The sequence below is a fragment of the Melanostigma gelatinosum genome, assembly GCF_949748355.1.
Source record: "Melanostigma gelatinosum genome assembly, chromosome: 4".
Lineage (NCBI taxonomy): Eukaryota > Metazoa > Chordata > Actinopteri > Perciformes > Zoarcidae > Melanostigma > Melanostigma gelatinosum.
In genome coordinates, this window is record NC_136637.1 from 24,204,821 (window position 1) to 24,225,569 (window position 20,749).

The 20,749-nt window shown below is 44.8% G+C and overlaps 1 protein-coding gene across 5 annotated transcripts in view; it reads right to left on the minus strand.

The window, feature by feature from the left end:
- Positions 1-17,131, minus strand: part of tle2a (TLE family member 2, transcriptional corepressor a) — a 37,581-nt gene extending 20,450 nt beyond the window's left edge. For 3 of the 5 annotated variants that reach the window (XM_079267767.1, XM_079267765.1, XM_079267763.1), the window contains exons 1-2: positions 16,689-17,131; positions 6,536-6,720 (exon numbers count right to left, since the gene is read on the minus strand). In XM_079267767.1, the coding sequence (XP_079123893.1) occupies positions 6,536-6,720; positions 16,689-16,712 (209 nt within the window). In that variant the 5' untranslated portion in view covers positions 16,713-17,131. The remainder of the gene's footprint in view (positions 1-6,535; positions 6,721-16,688) is intronic. The other 2 variants (XM_079267766.1, XM_079267764.1) reach the window with 1 other exon arrangement.
- Positions 17,132-20,749: the final 3,618 nt, after the last annotated feature.

Here is a 20,749-nt window from a genome sequence, read left to right on the forward strand (position 1 = left end):
AACCAAAACGCACGTGTAAGCACACATACAGTTTGCACACCCACACAAACCTGCTAAATAAACACACACACTCTCTCTCTCTACAGACAGTGAAGCATCTAATTAAGACCCTGTACTTTGTAGAAATGTGCAGACTGCATTTTTAGTCTCCGGGTTTGAAACGGGCTTCTGGGTATTGTAAAAATGTCAACTCCTTCTTTTCCAGTGTTTGTTTTTCTTAACAATACTTTTAATTTCACTATTCCCTCGTTGATTATTTGCAGAAACATTCAATGAGTCGGTGCCAGTGGATAAAAAAAAATTAAAAATTATTTTTTGAGGTCTACAATTTAAATTTAAATTTTTAAAAAAGCTACCTGTGTGTCTGAAACAAACACACACTGTGGAGGACAGACTGGCTTCACCACATGAAGGTTTAATGCCCGTCCTCTTTACACAGTTATCCAATGATATGAACATTTTATCATGACGGTCATGGGCTGTAGGCACAGAGTGTGATGGACGTATCACATTTGATAATCTGCAACAATTTTGTAAAAAAATATATTAATTATTTATATATGTATATTTTCTCAAATAAAATCATACTTTCGGCCATCTCAGAACCCAACTGCTATCGGTCTGACGATGGATAAGCTTTTGGGGACGAGGGGCGATATTTTTGGGGATCTGGTGCGGATATCCGGGCTTCTTTTCCTCGCATTGCTCGTTGTTTACAGTCCGGTTAGCAACTTGAGATGCGAGATAGCAGCTGGAGTTGACAGAGTTATTTCACAAGTAGCCAGTTTACAAGCCTATTTTAAACCAATATAAAGTCAGATCATCTTCAGACGTTAGCCGGTGGGTTCCAAGATTGCATTTGGGCTAATGCGTACCGCTCTCTTGCTCTCCACACCGTCTGCTTACTTGCATTCAACCAAAGCCTGGTCAATACTACTCAGACTACATTATCTATTTACCTGCTAATCTATTTTATTAGATTCATCCATTGGTATTGTAGTCTATAAAATGTCAGAAATAGTGAAAGATATCCATCAAAAGTTCACAGAGCCCAAAGAGACATGTTTTTGTCTTACAAACCCAAATTATATTAAACTAGAAAAAAGAAAAAGCAACACAGCAAATCATCATATTGTAGATGCTGAAATCATGACCAAAATTGTTGTCAATTAATTTACAAATCTATTAATGTGGACCAATGTTTCAATGCTACATTTCACAAAAGCAAAATAAACATTATCTTTTTCCAGGCAAAAATCACGCCGCACTAAACCTTCTGATCCTCGTTAATCCTGAAATGATGCTACCAAGTCTGGTGCCTCCATTAATTCAGAACTTTAACTTGTTCTGCAGTCTGGGGCCCGTTGATCGTCTTGGCAAACAAGCACCGTCGCTGACACAAGTGCTATACAAATACAGAGCTACCAGCCAGTCACACTCTCTCACACACACACACACACACACACTTTAATTGGGATGGACTCGACTCTCCCAGGCTTCATAGCCTCCTCAGGAACTTTATTCAATGCAGACCTGACACTACTAAGCTCTGGTGACCAGGCAATTTCTATTAGGAGTATACATTTAATTTCATGTTGTCAATTTTAAACAAGACAATTAATTGGTTGTCCCAAAAAATACATCTGAATATAGTCAGAAATCATCCTCACAGATTCTTTAATTTACAGTGAGTGTCTTCGATCGATCATGATTGAAGTGATAGCTGCAGTCAGTCATTCATTCCTTTCATTTGATATGAGAAAGTGGAAACCAATGATATTTTTACTTGGAATAAATGAAAAATAATTCAAGCTGATCACTAGCTGGAAGCAGCCAACGTTTGACTGATAAATGACAACCATAATTTCAGCCAATGCCACCAGTCTATCTAAGCTTATTATTTTAGCAAAATGTAGCATGCGATGGGGTGACGGACACATATTCTGAAGATGACAAACACACTCGGAGTGTGTGCCACTTACTACAGCTGGGTAGTGTTTGAGCAGAGATGAGTAGAGGGGCTCGTAAGTGATGAGTGGCAGCGTGTTAGTGGCAAGTGGAGAGCCTATCTTCCTCTACAGACCACACACACATACACAAAGCAACCTGTATGTATATATATGTGTGTGTGTGTGTGTGTGTGTGTGTGTTTATAGAAAGAGAATTACAGTAATGAGAGCTGTGTCAGCAGATCCTCCCATCTCCCCTCAGTCTGCTGATTACAGCCTGTTTAGAGGTAACACGCATACACACAGAGCAAATATCAGAGTAGCTGACCCCCCAATGACCCTTTAATTAATGAACCCTTCTCTTTATTTAGCATCCTTAGAAATCTCTCATCCCTTCATACCAACCACACACAGATGGCACCAAAACCAACAAGCGACACAAATTTAGAAACGTACCCTGCCCACCCACTCATCCTCCCCCACACACACACACACACAGTTGCAGCTCATCAGCGCTAATCCCTTCCCCCCCCCACATCTTTTTCCTGCCGTCTAATCCAACTTCTATCAGAATCCAGCCACCTTCGCTGCAGACAAAACACACAACTAAGCCCTGCTATTTCTAGACAACTTCTATTTGTGTGCGTGTGGAGATAATTGGGGAGGCCCGTACATGTGGAAGTGTGTTAAGCACATGTATCAGATTTGGGAGTCTGCCTGAATGGGTCGGTGTGTCAGTGTCTTGGCTCTGTGGGCGGTTCCGCTAGGGTTTGCGTCGGGCGGGACGTGAATTTCATCACCAGAGGCTGTAAGATGTAGTCTCTGTGTGGACATGCGCAAAACGGCAATTACCATGCAACAAGTGGTAGTTTAGCAATCTGGTGCGCATGTGTGGAGCGCGTCCTCCGAGCGGACAGTATAAACAGAATTACTGCACATCAGTGGTTTCCACAGCTGCCCGTGTACGCGTCCCGGGAGTACGACAGACGCTTAAGAGTTACACCTTATCGAACGGGTCAAGTGGGTTTACGGTGCTGCTTGTGATGTTAAAGGGCCACTCCTTCTTTTACGACACAATGGTGGTTTTATGACCTGAAAGCAGCATCTGGCTCAAGAGACGTCGACGTGCACGACGGGGCTCCTCGGGGGATTTTATTCACACACCAACACAAAAAGCTTAAGTAAAAGCTAGGTAAAGTAATATATTCATTTGCATCCATATCTCCGCTCCAAGCACTGGAATGCATTTAAAACTACATCAGCACAGGACTGGGCAATAGACAGCTGCAGTGATGACGCATTTTTGTAGGTCAACCCCCGGAGTTAGTATCGCACTGATTCCCTCGACAAAAAAACAATGGCATTTTAGATTGTTGCAGAAAACAAGCTCTGTGGCAAACACAGGTTTTTGATAAAACATAAGTTATGATAACAAATTCCCATCAACAGCTTCATTCACAATCGGTTCCAATAACAATACTATTGGTTACAACGTATTAACCTGCTGTGATTCGTGTCAGAACAGCCTGCAGGCCTTGGAGAAGCTTGGAGGAAGGTTTGAACAAAGCTCTCCCGGAAACCTGAACCCGGCCTGCTAAAACAGCACGGCGTGCCATCGGAGCTGGAAGACGCCGATGGAATCGCAAGACAGCTCTTGCTCCCAATCGCGTTCTTAATCTCATCACTCATTTATTGTTTATCCTGCTTCTCAGTACCGGGGCTTGGCAATAGAGGGCGAAGCTCCAGGTGTTTTGTAACACGAGGTGTAACGTTGAACGGCTGCCAGTAGAGCAGATCACACCCAGGCGCACCTTAATATTACTGCAGGCCCTGAGGCTACGGAGGTTTTGGGGGCCATTCCCTCCTTCACAAAATGCAAAACAGCATTCAGAACTCCGTCACCAATGCGTCAGGACAAAGCTAGGTTATCAGCCAAGTAAACCTGTGTGAACGGCAGATTAGTATTTTTAATTAAAAACCTGAAAACATCACAAGCAAAGAATGTGTATAAAATTGCCTTTTGTCTTACCTTCAGAAGTGCTTTCTCCTGGTAAGCGTAAGTAAGAGGGCCACAATCGTACCTTTTTTCAGTGTATGTTTGTCGTTATGTGAGGTAGTAGAATACAATGTCGTTGTCGTAGTCTTGCTTGTTTGACGTGTGGTGCTGTCCATAGTGCCGCCCATGCAACCGTCACTTTGTTTTTGCACTAATGACCGACTTAAACCTTAAAATTCATACAGAATCAGGTTTAACAGTGGGGTGGGACGGCAGGACTGCAGCATACTTTGTAAATAACAGGCGGCACTATCCGTTCCCATTTAATTCATGTGTCATGTGACACGTTACCAAATTTTAAGTGTCATCATTAAAATACACAATTTGATGGTAATATTTAACTATTCAAAATAAATCTGTTGAATTAAAAACAGTACTTGCAAGGGCCCGCCCATAAAAACTAAATGTCCGAGCAATTGCTTTGCTCTGGATGGGACTGAAACCTCTGGGACTCCGCCGACCCAATGGTGCTCATGGCGGCGGCGGTGCAAATGCACACCGTAATGTTTTTTTTCTTATTTTATTTTTATTTTCTTAAGCTTGTGTCTTGTGAGGCCCCTGGTACTCAGGCCGTGTTATGTCTATGCATTAAGGCGCTATGGATCACACCGTCTCATCCAACACATTCAGGAGTGACTCATGTTCACTGAAAGGCTCCATTTGTCTCGGTCAGTGCTGCTCAAAAGGTGGTTCACAGGCTCTGCAAATACTTTTTCCCCCTGTTTCTTCCAAAAACAGTCGCAGGGTGATGACCTTTGATCGTCCTCCGAGTCGCTGAGTACACAAGACTTTCTCCCTCGCAGACAAAAATTCAATGTACATCAAGATGACCAAACGGATATCCAAAAGGATCCCAAGATAAAGATGTGGTCAGCATCACACCTCGAGTGTTGTGCTGCTAAAGTGCCGGTATAGGGGAGCTAATCTGACAGCTGTTCGTGTGTTATGGAGAAAACTTTAAAAAACACCCACACACACACCGTCATCTCCTTCACAATTCTGTTATCATAAATGGACATGACAACGATGATCTTCCTCAGATCATTTTGGTCAAAATCCTTTCTCGTCAAAATGCTTTCATATGAAGTAGAAGAAGTGGTCGAGTCTAAAGTACCTGTGTGGATTCAGGCAGTCTGGGCTCAGCGTTGGTCTGAGTGAGTTTTGAGCTTGTGACGAGCAGAACGGACAGAGGGATAAAGACACACACACACACACACACACACACACACACACACACACACACAGGCATTTGTGTGTGTACAGGGAAGCAGTAGTAGCTCCGGGGGTTAGAGGGGCTCTGGCCAGGGGCACCGTACAAAAGAAGTTTGAAGTGGAACAGAACGGGAGGGAGGGAGGGTATATTCTGGTCGGCTAAATCAAAGCAGGATGAGAGGAGAAGAGTGGGGGGGTGAGAGGGCGAGAGGGTGGGGGCCCTGTGAAGGTGTGTCACGAGAACAGAGAGGGGAGAGAAAAGGCTTGGCCTCTACAGTCAGCCCCAAATCCCACATTCAAAGGCATTCTGGGCACATTCAACACACCATACAGTAATAGAAAAAGAGCCGCCTGCGTACTCAAAGCTAGGGTCGGTAATGCTGAGAAACTAGCAAAATCACACTACATTTTTTAAGTTTTTCAACCGAAAATCCCAGCACAGTGTTGCATACTAATTTACAATAAAAGCAGCACTAGCTTCTAAAACTCCCAAATCTACAGAGAAAGTTGCAAAGTCTGCAAAGCCCTTCAGGCCTCTCTTTCAAAGCCTCCCAAATGTATCATTGTCAACGTAAACGGCAAACATGGCCTGTTGGTGTTCAGGCAGGTAGGCTGCTCAAACATCATAGTCGGGCCAAATTCAATTATTGTTTTCTACTGTCCTGCGACAGCCACAGATACTGGATTTTCTTTTTTGTTTGTCGGAACATTTGATTGATTAATTGCTGTGTGGATGTAATGACAATTTAAACAAATATCACACTTTATTTTGAAGAAGACTACCAACCTATGTATGCATACAAAACAGCACACTGAGCCAGGAAACTGTGCCAAGAAAGTTAGTCAAAACATCCCATAGCTTTGCATCATCTCAGAGTGTGGGTTTGTGCGTGTACACATGTACGAGAGCAGAGCAAGAGAGGGCAAAGGAAACGTTGTGTCGTCTGTCAAACAAAGTTGAATGTGGCCCAACTTTTGCCAATCTCAATGCGAGGTCATCTGGCAAAACACTGCATTCGTACATGCAAGTGTACATTCCTGGTAGATTACTTTGTGATGTGTACAGGGTAGTTCTATACCTCTCAGTTGTCCATATGGAGCATGAAATGATTGTCATAAGTATCATAAAATGTTTTGGTGTCTGATAAGCCTTTAAACCCATGGATCCTTTACCCAAACTTGCCTTCCTGGGTCATATTTAATGATCTTATCTGTACCCGCAGCCCCTCGCATTTTCTTAAACACCGACGGTTTTGTGTAAATGCCCGGTAGCACAGAGAGAAACGTCACGAAAACCACTGGACTCCCAAACACTCACCTGTGGTACTGGGTCTGGAGGAACTGAAACTCCTCCTTGATGCGGTCCAAAGTCTCTGGGTAGGTTAGCTTCAGCGACTGGGGCGCCCCCGATGCCGCCGCGGCTGCTGCTGCTGCCGCTGCCACCACTGAGGCCGAAGACCCCGGGGGTGGCTGCAGAGGTGCCTGAGAAGAGAAGAATGCCAACTTAAGGATTTTAATAACAGATGTAATAGTACAGAATAGTTTCAATAATTCTTGACATTTGACTTTTTAAGGTGACAACATCCCGATGCTTAGGTAGTTTATGTGTCATAGGACTCATTTCATATAGTTAAAGAAAAGCTTCACTCAAACTGGACCTGCCTTTACAAAACATTACAAAACTACAGGAAGCATGCATCCATATCAACACCCTATCTCTGCACATGCACACAAAGTATGTCTGCGTCTGACTACTGTGAGAGGCTTCCTGTTACAGAGTCATCGCCAGCAGAGCCAGATGTGAACGGGTTACAAAGACTTGGATGGGAGGGTGGAGAGCTACAGCAGCTTCTTAGGCAAATGAGCACACTTTGTTTACTTGCAAGTCCAAGTAGAAGAAAGAAAGAAATAGAGCAGTGGGGGGGAAGGACCCCATCATAACTGAAGACCCCTCCCAACCTGGTACTTAGTCTCCCATCTCCGCAGGATTCAGAGCAATTAGGAGACTACAACCATAGGGGTAATGCTGCGGGACAGGCAGACAAAAGGGGGCAGAGAGCTGGACTGTCGGGGGGGGGGGGGGGGGGCTGTACGTCTGTCAGTCCATTTGGCTCTCCGTCAAAATAACTGAGTGCAGAGGCCAACGCGGCCCGAGACAGCCGGTTCACCAGCTTCACAATGGTCAAGTACGACCAATGTGAGGTTAAGCGATCGTCGCGTACAGTCGTTTTCAGTCAAGCCGTTTATTTTACTTGTCAAACACACTGTGCTCTTTTTTTCCAGCCTTATTGAGAGGTGTAAAGAAAGAGAGAACATTGTGTGAGGACAGAGTTATATTCTTTGCCAAATAAGTTTGCTGGATCTGATTTAAAAAAACAGCAGAGCAGATGTTACATCAAAAGTTCTCATGTTTTTTGAATATCTGGAGTCTTTTTACGACATAGATCAAGTTGAATTTTTGACGATTTTGTAATATTTGCAGATAAAAATCAATTTAAAAATTGCGTAAGAGCTTTTTGTGGAGTGAACACTGTTACAATCCAGCTGCACCAGCAGTAACATACGTCCCTAGGAGGGTAGTGGTTTCTGTAATGTGCAGCTAAACTGGGAATAAATAAGTAAATAATTGTTTTTTGACATTTCTCCTTGCATGGTATGTTCATTACAACGTTTGTTTGTAAATTATGAAAAACAAAGAATAACCAGACTAGACATTGAAATATGTGCGAGTTATCTCCCCTTCTTTGGTTCCTATTTAAAAGTATTTTCTTCATTTTCCCACCAACAGTGTTGCGTCCCTTTCCTTTAATGCATCCCAAAGGAATACTAAAAACAATCTTTTCCAGCTCAACAAAATATCCCACAAGCTGAGTTCAATGACAGTAGGTATACATGTGGGCACTGGGCAGCTCGCAATTACAGCACTGATGATTCATTTGTATTTTTAAAAAAACCACAAATCTCACACCTTGACGTCCTACACACCTGCAATGTCTGTCACACATTAATGATGTTTAATTAACCACTTAATCACAGCATCAGTCAACTCCATGGCGAAAACAATGCCAGGGATGAGTGTACATGAAAGCTGTTAAGATCTTTAAGGCATCAGCATGTTGATGAGAACACCACCTACAGTACAAACATGCATGTGTGTGTGTGTGTGTGTGTGTGTGTGCGCACATGTGCGTCGATAAGTGACAACGTGAGCTGTACCGAGGGGAAGAAAAATAAAGCATGGGAGGTGTTTCAGCAGGTGAAACGCAAATACTGAGGAAAGAGGGAGAGTGTGAAGAGATCCGAGTTAAATAGACTGAAGAGGTTGAAGGAAAAAAGGTAAGATGGATGGAGAGATAATATGGGTTAGACTAGCAAGAGAGAAAGTCGGAATTATACCGAGAAGAGCAGGAGAGGACAGAATGTGTTTTAAAGGGAGATGGAGGAGAAAAGAAGAACGGGAACAAGCGAAAGGAACAAAATAAGGAAATAGTAGAGGGGCTGTGGCCTCATTGTTCCTCTTTCTAACAAGCTGCTCTCAATCTGTCGGCCAGATCCCCCTCGTAGAGCACAGACAGCCCCACACACACACACACACACACACACACACACACACACACACACACACACACACACACACACACACACACACACACACACACACACACACACACACACACACACACACACACACACACACACACACACACACACACACACACACACACACACACACAACAAAGATGCACACACATTCCATCTTGCTCGCACATACACACTTTCTCACACAAAAAAAAACAACATGATTAAACACACAGTCTCCCCTCCTCTTTCACAACACACATACATACCAATTACTCTTCACAGGAAAAAAAAAAGAACACCATGGCCATTTTATAAAGGAGGAAGAAAGCAGCGACTCTCCTCCTCCTCCCTCTTTTTTTATCACTCCCTTCTTCTTTTCTTTTTCAACACAGCAGCTTCTCCCGAGGACAGGTAAGAAACTTGGTTTTATTGAGTGATGTTCAAAGAGAAGAAGAGAATTTTTGTTTTCGGGAGAGGAAACCACCGTCTCTCTGGCGGCTGAGCCACTCAGGAATCTATGGCCAGAACATCTCCAGACTTCTGGTTAGGTTTGTTGTTATGATGAGTCACACCAGACTAGACTGGACACACAAGGCAGATGTCTCAAAAACAATGGCAAAGCATCGATTCCATCCCAGCATACATAACCTCTTTCCCACTCCTTACTAGCGATGGGACGATATAGGATTTTAATAGGACTCTAAATAAAAGGATCGTGATGAATATTCATTATCAGGAGAATCATTATTAGCCTCACGAGCTGTCTAGCTCGCTATCACGGTAGAGAAATGAACAATGGAGCCCGACATTAAAATGCAGTGATTATCACGTAAGAAAGAGCAGAATCAAACAATGTTTATTATTTAATGTATTTATCTTGTATGTACGCACGCAGGGGCACCTTATGATTTATGGTTACCTTATTGAAAGTTGTTTGTTTATTTTCACTAATAAAAGGCTGTGTCCCATCTGTGATGCAGTAAAATGACTTGTTTCTTAACAAGTTACGGTTTAGTGGCTCCAGTATGTTCTACTGCCATTTTAAGAGTTTTAAGCATATTTTGATAATTATTGGGATAATATTGTGAATCGCAATTATTTTGGCAAAGATAATCAACACGAAACGTATGCGTGTCGTCCCATGTCTACTCCCTATATTTCCCATCAACCATTGCTGTTATCTTAACTCCTGATCGAGCAAACAAGCTGAGTCGGCTTTAAAGCGAGAGGTCAGGCCGTCGAGCTGACCTGCTGACCTCTGGGAATGGATCTAGGCCGGGAGCCTCACCTGATAATCGTACACTCAGTTATTCCCCCCCCCTCGGCCATGTCCTGGCATGAAAGCAAACAAGAGACATGGCGTCTGCCCTTGAACAAAGCTTACATGGACTGAAAATTGCTGTTACGCAATTACCTGACTGGATCTTCCTGTGGCTCATACAAAGCCAGGTGCTGTACAAATGGGGAAGGATTGCATGATGTCGGGAAGCGTGAGGAAGGGAAGATTTTCTCTGATCTGATTGGAGATCATCTGATGATTCCTCATCTGTTTGGATAAATCAGTGGGGACGTGTTTAATGGCGCCCGAACAGCCCGGCGTTGTTAGGTTGTGATCTGTTCAGTTCCAGAGAGCCAGTTAAGAAAGTTAAAGGCTAAAGTTAGGGGGGGTTTAAGGCCACTTATTGCTAAAGCTGAATGAGGAAAAACCCACATGCATATGCACGCACACACACGTTCAGATCGCACTAATCTCTCTCTTAGCCCTGGAAGGCCTAAGTCAATTGCAATGATTAAATGAGGACCTGATGATGAGGGGATGAGAGCGAGAGAGAGTGTGTGCACGAGTCATTTATGGGAATACAAATTATTTAAAAAGCTGACCTCACATCCCTTCAATGGGATAGGAAACAATCCAATAAGGATGTTTAAAACGCTAACTGGATGACAGCTTAACACCAAGCACAGCACTGTGCTGGCAGCAGAACAGATCAGGTTATAGACTCTGCAAACATATCATATCCAAGGTGACATGCAACTAAACCCGCGAACGCAACGACACGTACACAAATGTGAAGACGAACGTACGCTCGTGGAGAAACTGTGCAGAAAAACAGCATCTGTGCACACGTAAAATTCTGATGTGAAGGGACCATTAACAATGTGGCATTCCCTGAATGAAATCATTCCCGTTTTCATTTGAGTAACCACTAATTACACCGCAAGCAACAAACCACTATGACCTCACATCCTTGCTCTAACCCCCCACCCTAAAACACACACGCATACACAAACGCACACACACAGACGAGACTACACGCCCACACATGCCCACTACAAACGCTAAGTGGGTGTGTGCGCGACGCAGTTTCCACAAGAAGCACACATGCACTTTATTGTGTCACACATGGCTGTAGCTCCTACGTCAAATATCGATGGGAATCCGCAAGATGTGTCTCAACCCTCACTGGCCACACTGACCCACAGAGTGATACATGATTTGCTGATGGAGCCGAAATGGGGCCATCAGCGTTATTGTGTGGTCGTGTGACCATAAGAATAGTCGGTTCACTTAAAGAGAACACTCCTCTGTCTTCTTCGTACGTCTGCAGGGGACGGGAAGAGAAATGGATTCCTCTTGGCTGACCGCCTATATTCTCCTCTTCGTCTAAAATGTTCACAACCCTGATACACAACGCTCCCACCGCTTAATGGTTGCCACGTTCTTGTTGCTTATCTGCCATATTGCGTTCACTACAAATCATGAACACTGATTGTGCCCAATGTTTGGCCAGAGAATCTGACATGACGATGCTAACCATGCGTAATGTTTATCATCATCAGCGTTCAATGCAAGGTACAGCTGGGGCTGATGGGAAAAGTCACATTTTTAAAGAAGCTAGAATATGGCCTGAGCATATTCATTATAAATAAACTGCACTACACATTACACATCCTAGTTTAAACACTAGATGTCGACTATATTTCGTGAAATCCACCTAATTTGTTGCTATTAGACTTTACTATTAGCTTCACATTTGATGTTTACATTTACGTCGCAATATTTGAAGTGGGTGCTTAGGCCATGAACACAACTCCAATATTTGGAGTTTAACAGCATTTCATTCCTATAAATTAAAAAGCAGCAGATATGGAAATACTTTTTGTAATTCGGGCACACCAATAAACTACCGTACCATAAACGTTCAACTCTTAAATAGTGTTGCACAGTTATTTTGATAGTCTATAAACACAGATTTTCTTGCAGTGTAACTGGTTGAAAACTACACTTTTACTTAGTTTGGCCCATAATTCCTGATGTAGTCTGTATGTGGCCACTGTATTAGACAGATGAAGATTTCTACCCAATGAATCATCTTCAGTGTACCTCGATTATCTTTCAATGTATTTAATCTTAATCCAGCTACAGCATAACAGTCGTTGAGACGTTTCAGTCTGGAGCTGGACCGACAGATTGCCATTCCGAGACGCCGCTAGCGTGGCTACTAAAAGAACACCATGCCAAATGTTTGGATGACAGTTTCATATTTGTCCTTTTTCCGGGGCTCTGTCTCTCTGCGTCGGTCTCCTTTAGCGAGGAAGATGGTGTGCTGCTGCCTCCCATCATATAGCTCGGCCCATTAGTCAGGCCACTAATTACACTGCTTAGCCACAGAGCCGATCATCAGAGTAAACACCCACCTCTCTCTCTCTCTCACACACACACACACACACACACACACACACACACACACACACACACATCTGGCTACCACCAAGGACGCACTGACAGTAGGTCCAACCCAGAACAGTATTTCTGAATGTGTATCGCTGTGTATCCACCCACACACGCCTCCCCATCTCTGAAGGCCATGAAACATGTCAATACACTGTCCTTTCTCAAACACGTTTGATGTGAAAGCTTCTTGTATCGAATTACTCAAACACAACTGTCAACATTCAGCGGGGATTCGCATTGTTAAGGCAGCTTGTGGCGGGGAAGAAAAGACACAGGTCGCCCTCACCTCCCATCAAGTGGCTTATCTGCTTGGCTCTGCGCTGGAGGAAAAAAAAAAAAACCACACACACTGGTAGTCTCTCAATGATTTCTGCACTTAAAGGGGCTGCCAGGCACCTGTTTCATTAGCACCACACATCTTTCTTTCTCAGCTTCTCAGCTCAGCCCCCCCCCCCCCCCGCCCCGCATCCTCTCTCCTTCCTCCCGCAAGCCTCGTTATTCAAATTTCCCTGCTGTCAGCCCACATTAGCGGAGCGCCACAGTTTGCCTGTCAGCTGGCTTAATTGCTGGAGGTGCCTTCTTTTATTAGGTAACCCCCCCCCCCCCAGCTCGTTTGTTCCTTCCACCTCCACAACAGCTTGTGTAAACCTGAGATCCCGTCAGCCACTTTTCCTTTGTTTTCTTCCGCCTTCTCTCTCCTCCCTCCCTCCCTCCATCTAATCGGTGGCGGAGCAAAGCAGGCGAGCTCCTGATCGATAGCCACACTCTCACCGCTGGACAACAGTGGTGATAAAGAGCTAAAAGCATGCTCGGACTGGGGGAGTGGAGGCTGACTTCATGCTAGCTCCGAGGACAAGGAGAAGGCCTCAACTCACTCATTCATTCAAAGCACTCTCCTCCACAACAGTCCGAGTCTCCTACCTAACCTTAGATTCACTGACTGGTTCTGAATTTTAACAAGACCACCTCCTTGAAAGGGTTAAAGGAGAAAGAAGATTTAGGGTTAGGTAACGCTAACCCATTATACAACGAAGAAACGGTCTTAAGTGCCATCTTAATCGCCCGTGTAGTGTGCCAACAAATTCATTTGATACAAACAAGAAACATCTCTGACTGCATCCGCAAACAATTAGCTTTTCCAGAGAGTCCACTGGGACAAGCAAGAGCAACAGTCCAACAGTCATAAACAAATCCAGTTCAACTGTCTTATCGAATACAACTTACTCAGAGGAAACCTGTCCTTTGTCCGTATAGTATTGTGAAGTGCTATAAAATATGTATGACCGACTGGCTAAACGACAAAAATTGAACCACCGTCCCCCCACAATAGTAGCCTTTTAACAAACCCCCTCCCCCGGCCCCGGGCATTGTTCAGGATAAAATGATTGTTCGTGGGCTCTTGGTAATATTAGGACCAATCTAACGGCGTTACAGCGAACAGGCTAATGCCACCGCTGTCGTTCTGTGTGCATTCAGTTTAAGTCTGAAGGACTTTTCACACAGGAAGCGGTTTGCGCTGCGCTCGCCGCTGGGTTCAGTGCACATTGAGGTGCAACCAGGTTGAACTTTGGGCACAGCGGCGGATTGCGTTGCGCTCGTGATTTGACGCAGTGAAAAGTAGTCGCTGCACCGTAGCCTCGTTCTGTGTATTTTGCAAACGTGGTTAGTATCATGACAGGCCAACAACATTAAGTGTTAGTTTCTGATTTGAATACATTTCTATACTCGGCTCTGGTGTTTTGATTGCTTCTTCTCCTCCATTTGTGCGTCTACAGCATAGGCCGCTGAAGGGGTGATGTAATTTAACAGGCCTGCATTAAAGTTAGCGTCGCACTGGCTCCCTTGTCAAAAACCCAATGGGATGTTTCCATTCGGTTCTGGATTATTACAGAAAATAGGCTCTGTGGCAAACGCATGTTACTGATACTCGTTTGTTCGACAGAACTAAAAAGCTAACGTGAAAGGACGCCATTTGTGCGCGAGAGTGAGGATAAAGAAAAAGGCTGTAAAGGTGAACAAGTCAGCGGGATGATGTTTTGTAGTCCCATTTAGCCACTTATTAGCAAACGCCTCATTTAAAACATAACAGACGGGTTTTTTTGAGGGATCTAACCATAAACCCATTAAAAAAAAACGACTCCGAGAGACGGGAACCAAAAGTGCAAAAATGCTAACTCACTTCCTGTGCACATAGAAGTGCCTGAAGCATTTTTTAAGATTGTTTCTATGTGTGTTTATGTTGACACCACAGCGTCATTACATCTTTGAACATAATTTTAATCTCTGGTGAGGAGTTCAGTTGATGTACTGCATTTGGTCAACACACGAGGAAGCTATACCACAAAGTCTCCTGTTCACTATCCTAATTGTGAAATGTATTTAGCATAACTCTTAATCGTCTTAAAGAACTATACATCTGTTATTACAAGTCCCATGTTTATATAATATATGAGTCACATCCTTCACAGCCGGCCAGTATGCAGTGATGACAGGTTACTGCCTGCCTTGCATTTCAGAGATTAAACAGTTTGCCGGGTTGAGTGGCCCTTCGCTCCGAGGTGCAAACAAGCGTCGCCGCCGGCCGGCGACTTTCTGAGGACGGGCGTCACACGCGGTACCGTTAAGTTCTGCGGAGGGTGGAAATGAAGCAGGGCCGCTGGTCGTAACATTCCACCCAGACCTGCCGCAGTCTGCTCCTCTCACCCTGGGACGCCTGCCCATACATTAAGATGTGGTTTGGAGCTCTCACAGGAACACAGCGAGGAGAGGCTGGATGAGAGGGATTGGGTTTACAGTGCAAACCGCAGGCCCACAGTCTACCTCCTGCCCTGCCTTCCTGCAGTCTGCTATACTACATACACAGCTGCCGGTGTGTGTGTAATGTTTGTGTATGTGCTGTGTGTGTGTTTGGACAGCGGAGACTCACAAGTTCCCTTTATCACTCAAAAGGAAGTACTGAAATAATAAAAGTTACAATGCTGGATGCAATTTAAGCCTCATGCAAACACATAAAGACGGCAAAGTTTAAAATGGTGGGTTTTTCGGGTCTTTACCTGCACAAATGAATTCGTGAGAAGAATTAATTAAAGTGGCACAAACACATGAAGTTATACTTCACATTGTGCGTAATCTGGTTTCAATGCCTGCGACGTGAAGGTCTAAACACTGTCGGGGTGGGTGCAGGGTGGTATGGCTGAGGAATGTAGATGAGGGTTAGGCAAATGAGCAGGTCTTAATTGATACTTCACACTGCTCGAGGACCAGTGTTTATGTATTTCAGTCTGCTCAAAAGCTCTCCACCTAACTCGACTAAAACAAATGAAAGCCGTGCAGCATGAATTTTCGCTCCTAACCTCGCGGAGATCCATCTCAAAACACAGACAGCAAGCCAATTTCTCTCTCATTAACCACATTACCAGCCAGTACAGAGGACTTCTGGCAAAAAAAAGTGATTATCTTCTTCAATAAAAAAGGATGAGCTTCTAGTTTTTGGTCCATCAAATCAATAAATCAGGGGGCACGGATCACCCGCGGTATGATTGAAAATATATTTCAAAAAGCCGATTTTTTTTTTTTTTAAACAACTATAGTGGCACTTGAGAAGGGCAGACCGTTGAGTGAAGGTGTCAACAAGCCAAGCTGACTCACTCTGCCCCCTCACAGCCTGCGAGGAAGGGGACAAACAAACACACACTTCATCATCTGGGTCAACTCCACAATAGTATGGGGAATTAGAAGGAGGCTCCATGTTCCTAAACTGGTGGTGGTGGTGGCCACCAAGGACATGAGATCCACACACAAAGACACTGAGCAAAGTTGGACTGAACCCCTACTGACAGCGATCTGCCTGACCTGCATAGCTTACACACGGCGTTCATATGAAAAGGCAAAGAAGCTCATGTGTCGGATACATAAGCCTGTATTCTATCATACGTTATGTTACAATTCCCCCCACAAAAGGAGTCCCCGGAAATGCACAGAGAGGGTGACAAAAGACAGAACGATTTCTGCTTGCACGTTCTCATTGAGGCTTTAAAAACAAACCCGTTTATCACGAACACGCGTTGTATTTAATGGAGGTTCCGGATGTAAGACGATAACCTCGTTCAACGCGTGTAGACGGTTAAGTTACATAGTAGCGTAGCGTACTTACCGGTGGTCGGTTTTGAGGAAACATTGTAGCCGCCGACTTGTGCGGTGTTTTTTTTTTTGTCCTTCTTCTTTCTCCCTCGTTGGGGCGGAAAGCTTCGTCGAGAAATGCGTGCAGCCGATGTACTATTGTTGGTCTCAGAGAGGCATTTGGCCCGGTTTCAGGGGTAACGGCAAAAAGCTAGTCTCGGCTCGCTCATTCCTCGCCTCAAGACTCCTTTGTTCTGGGGTTATATCTCCAACCGCGCACCGCACCGCACTCGACGCGTAGCGAGGACGGGGAGAGGAGAGAGAGACACCCGGGGTCCAGGGGAGCGTTCTTCCAAGTCCTCAACTTCGCGCTTCCAGCAATTATAATATCGGAATTGGTTTCCCTCTCCGATATATCTTCGCCGTCCGTAGCATAAGGGCCAGATGGGGGGGGGGGGGGGGGGGGTGGGGGATGTGGTTTGCCTGTGGTTTCGGAGACGGACACACCACCGGCACATTCAATGTAGCCGCAGCCTCTTTTGTTTCGCTCGCTGGCCTGCACTCTTTTCACCCAACACTCAGTCCCTCACTCCCCCCTTCTCTGATCCTCAATGGGACATAACATATGAGTAGCTTTCTTTAAGGAGGGGGGAGGAGACCTAAAGACACTGCTTTGCCCCCACCGTTTGTTTTATCAAAATTAATAAACCGTGTGATGGTTTAGTGATGTTCTTTTTTTTTTTCCAGAAAAAAAATAATTGAATCCAAATCTACCATTTAAAATCATACATATTGGGGAGTCCAAGAACATCGAGCACTCCCACAATGCTGTTCTTCAAATAGCCTGCTGATATTTGACAAGAAAACCATGCAAGTTGTTTTTCTTCGTGTTGCATGGTGATTAGAAAATCCATCCAAAGAATTATCAAATGTGTATTTTATATTGTAATCTTTTCTTTAGAAAGACGGGGTTCAGATAAATTGTTCAGTGATTGAATGAAATCTCCACGTGGGGCTCGGCCTCGGCACGGTAAACACTGGTAAAATGAGCCAATGAGTACTGAGAACACCCACGTGGGGCGTGCTGACCGTTTGCTGATTGGAGGGTATGGGCAGCACAATGCTCCGCACGTCAATCAAGCAGGCTGCAACTGCTCTGTGAGGTTAACCCTTTCCTGGGTACAGGGAATGATTGAGAGCGCGAGGAGTTGTGTGGTGGCTGTATCAAGATTCAGTGGTTTTCTTTTTTTCCCCTCTCCACAAACCATCAACGCGTAGAAAAAAAAATCTTACTTTTCCCCCAATTCGTCCTTGTTGGTGTGGGAATAAATAGACTCTGCTCTAACTTCTGCATCATCCTGCTCATTTCTAGATGTCAAAAATGAATCATGTACACAGGGAGCTGACCAAACATGGAAAGACCAAATACATCTAAATCAGAGCCGGCAGAACCCACAGAAATACAACAGGGATGATGCTGCAACGCTTGCATGGGAATATTTTGAATATGCACATTGTTGTTACCTGGAAAAGGAGAATTATTCTGAAGAAGAAGAGGGAAACGGTGGAAAAAATTGGTATTCTGGTGGCACGACCCCTTTGGCGGGGCTCATAATTAGAGAGAGAGATATTGAAAAAGCAATTTCTGACAGTGGAAATCACAACCTGCCAGAGGTGGAGTTGGAAAATATAGATGGTGTGTGTGTGTTTGTGTGATACATGTGTGTGTGTGTGAGAAAGAGACAGAGGAAACGCAGAGGGGGAGGGAAGAAGGGAGGGAGGGAGGGAGGAGGAAGAGAATAAAGGATGAAGGACAGCAGGGGGGGGTGCTGAGAAAGACGAGCCAGTAGGAGGTTTAGAGATTGAACGAGAAGGAGAGTGCACACACGGGTTATGAAAAGTGTGTGTGTGTGTGTGTGTGTGTGTGTGTGTGTGTGTGTGTGTGTGTGTGTGTGTGTGTGTGTGTGTGTGTGTGTGTGTGTGTGTGTGTGCGAGTAGGCCTATGTGTTGAGCAGACAAGTGAGGGAATGAAAAAGAGAGAGGGGTGAGGGGAGGAGAGAAAGAGGGGAAGAGAGAGAGAGAGAGAGAGAGAGAGAGAGAGAGAGAGGGAGAGAGAGAAAGAAAGATTTTATTGCCATTTTTGTCCCATGAATTTTAATGCCCAGCGCTGGTCTCCCTCCCGGATTCTGGGATCACATTTATTAGAAAAAAAAGGGAAAAAAGTCATGAGGAATGCAGTACTTTGCAGTCTGCTGCTGCACGAGGGGATGTTTCATGTTGGTGTGTGTGTGTGTCTGTGTGTGTGTGTGTGTGTGTGTGTGTGTTGGCGGGAGTGCTTGCTGGGCGGTGGGGGTGAGGGTGAGGGTGAGGGTGAGGGTGGGGAAGGGGGTGCACAGGATGTATGAGGCTGCATTACGCTGTGCTGGGGGAGGCATAATAATATAGATCACAGAAAATGATCAGTGAAGGACACATATTATTGCTATTGGCAGGTCAGAGGAAGGAGTATGCTAGGGGTGTGTGTGTGTGTGTGTGTGTGTGTGTGTGTGTGTGTGTGTGTGTGTGTGTGTGTGTGTGTGTGTGTGTGTGTGTGTGTGTGTGTGTGTGTGTTGGCTGAGCTCCACTGATTAAATAAACCAAGTCCACAGTGTGCCTGTCTCTCCAGAGGCTCAGCGCTGCGGGACATCAAAGTGGCCCCACAATGGGACAGAGCACAATGGTCGTAATGCTGCAGGAGCGTTTGGTTTTAGCTCAGTGGTGCGAGGTCGTAAAGAGACAATCCCGCCAAACACATGTATGCCGAGTGCAACCAGACACATGCTCACCTACACACACCTGTCTTGAAAGAGCAAACCAGTGGAACAGGGGAACAGGGCCCCGAGGGAGCAGCAGCATCCTTTTATCGTCTCAACTTAAGGGGAAGAAAAGAAGCCAAACCACCGGGTATTCAAAGTACAGTGGGGGAAATTATTACCAAGCAGCAAAAACATCAGCTGGGAGTGCTTTTTGAATGAGGTGATGAAAACAAGTTCACTTCCCATGAAAGCCTACAGAGACGACATCATTCCGCTGTGGTTGCCCACAGCGATATCAGTGTCAAACTGTGGGCGATGATATTCGCTCTTAATGACGCCGGACAAGGTCTGCTGGACAGATATCCGGTCAAGAAGATGAACCGTCATGTCTTTCCTTTTGTTGGTCGGGAGGCAGCGCGATGAGAGCGGTTATTACAATGTTTTGCTGGGATCAATAAGCTTCACTTGTCTGGTGCTCTCTCCGTAAACACTGGCAGTTGCAGGATTGTATGCTAAGATCCCATCTGTAAACGTTGAGGCGCAGAAACGCGCTCTGAAAATCAACAGAAAAATCCACAGCAGAATGCGTCAGTGTTGCATTTCTTTGTACCTTGTTGATGTTTAGTCAAGTGTTTTTGTGATGAAAGGCTCGATGAACACTTCAGTGCGTTTCTATAGAGCTACTTGGACCATAGTTTGATTTGTAAAATATACCTAAATCACATCAATGGTAAACATCACGTTCACAGCAAGGCCTTCTCTCCAGACCTGCAATTTTCACAGCAAGGAAACCATTTTTCTCCAACAGCAGTTCAGCCTCTACAGACAACAAAGCACATGGAGCTACAAGACACGCTGCCTTTTGAGGGCTGCCACTGCATTTCTTTCTCAGCATTTTAAAAAACACCCACCTTCCAATGTTTTCATTCTATTTTCTATCATTCAGCAGTGACGTCGTGCATGTATCCGAATGTTCACCTTTTTCTAGAAAAGTTTTGGAAGATGAAGAAAATCACGAACTGCTCTTTAAGCAGTCAAGAATAGATTTCCAAAAATATGCCTGGAATGTAAATGAATGATCTCACAGCATGGAAGCCAAGTCAGAGAGTGGATTTGTTCCCCCTCTCGTTCACCTTTGCTCCACTTGACAGCAGACAGAGCTTCGGCATCCCACGAGGGGGAAAGAATGATATTGGAGGAAGGTGCTTTGGTTGGAGTCATAAACTTTTGGTTTTGTGGTATCCCCATTTGCTCCCCGCCACCTCTCTTCAATCCCTCCAGTGCCTCTGGGATGGGGTCG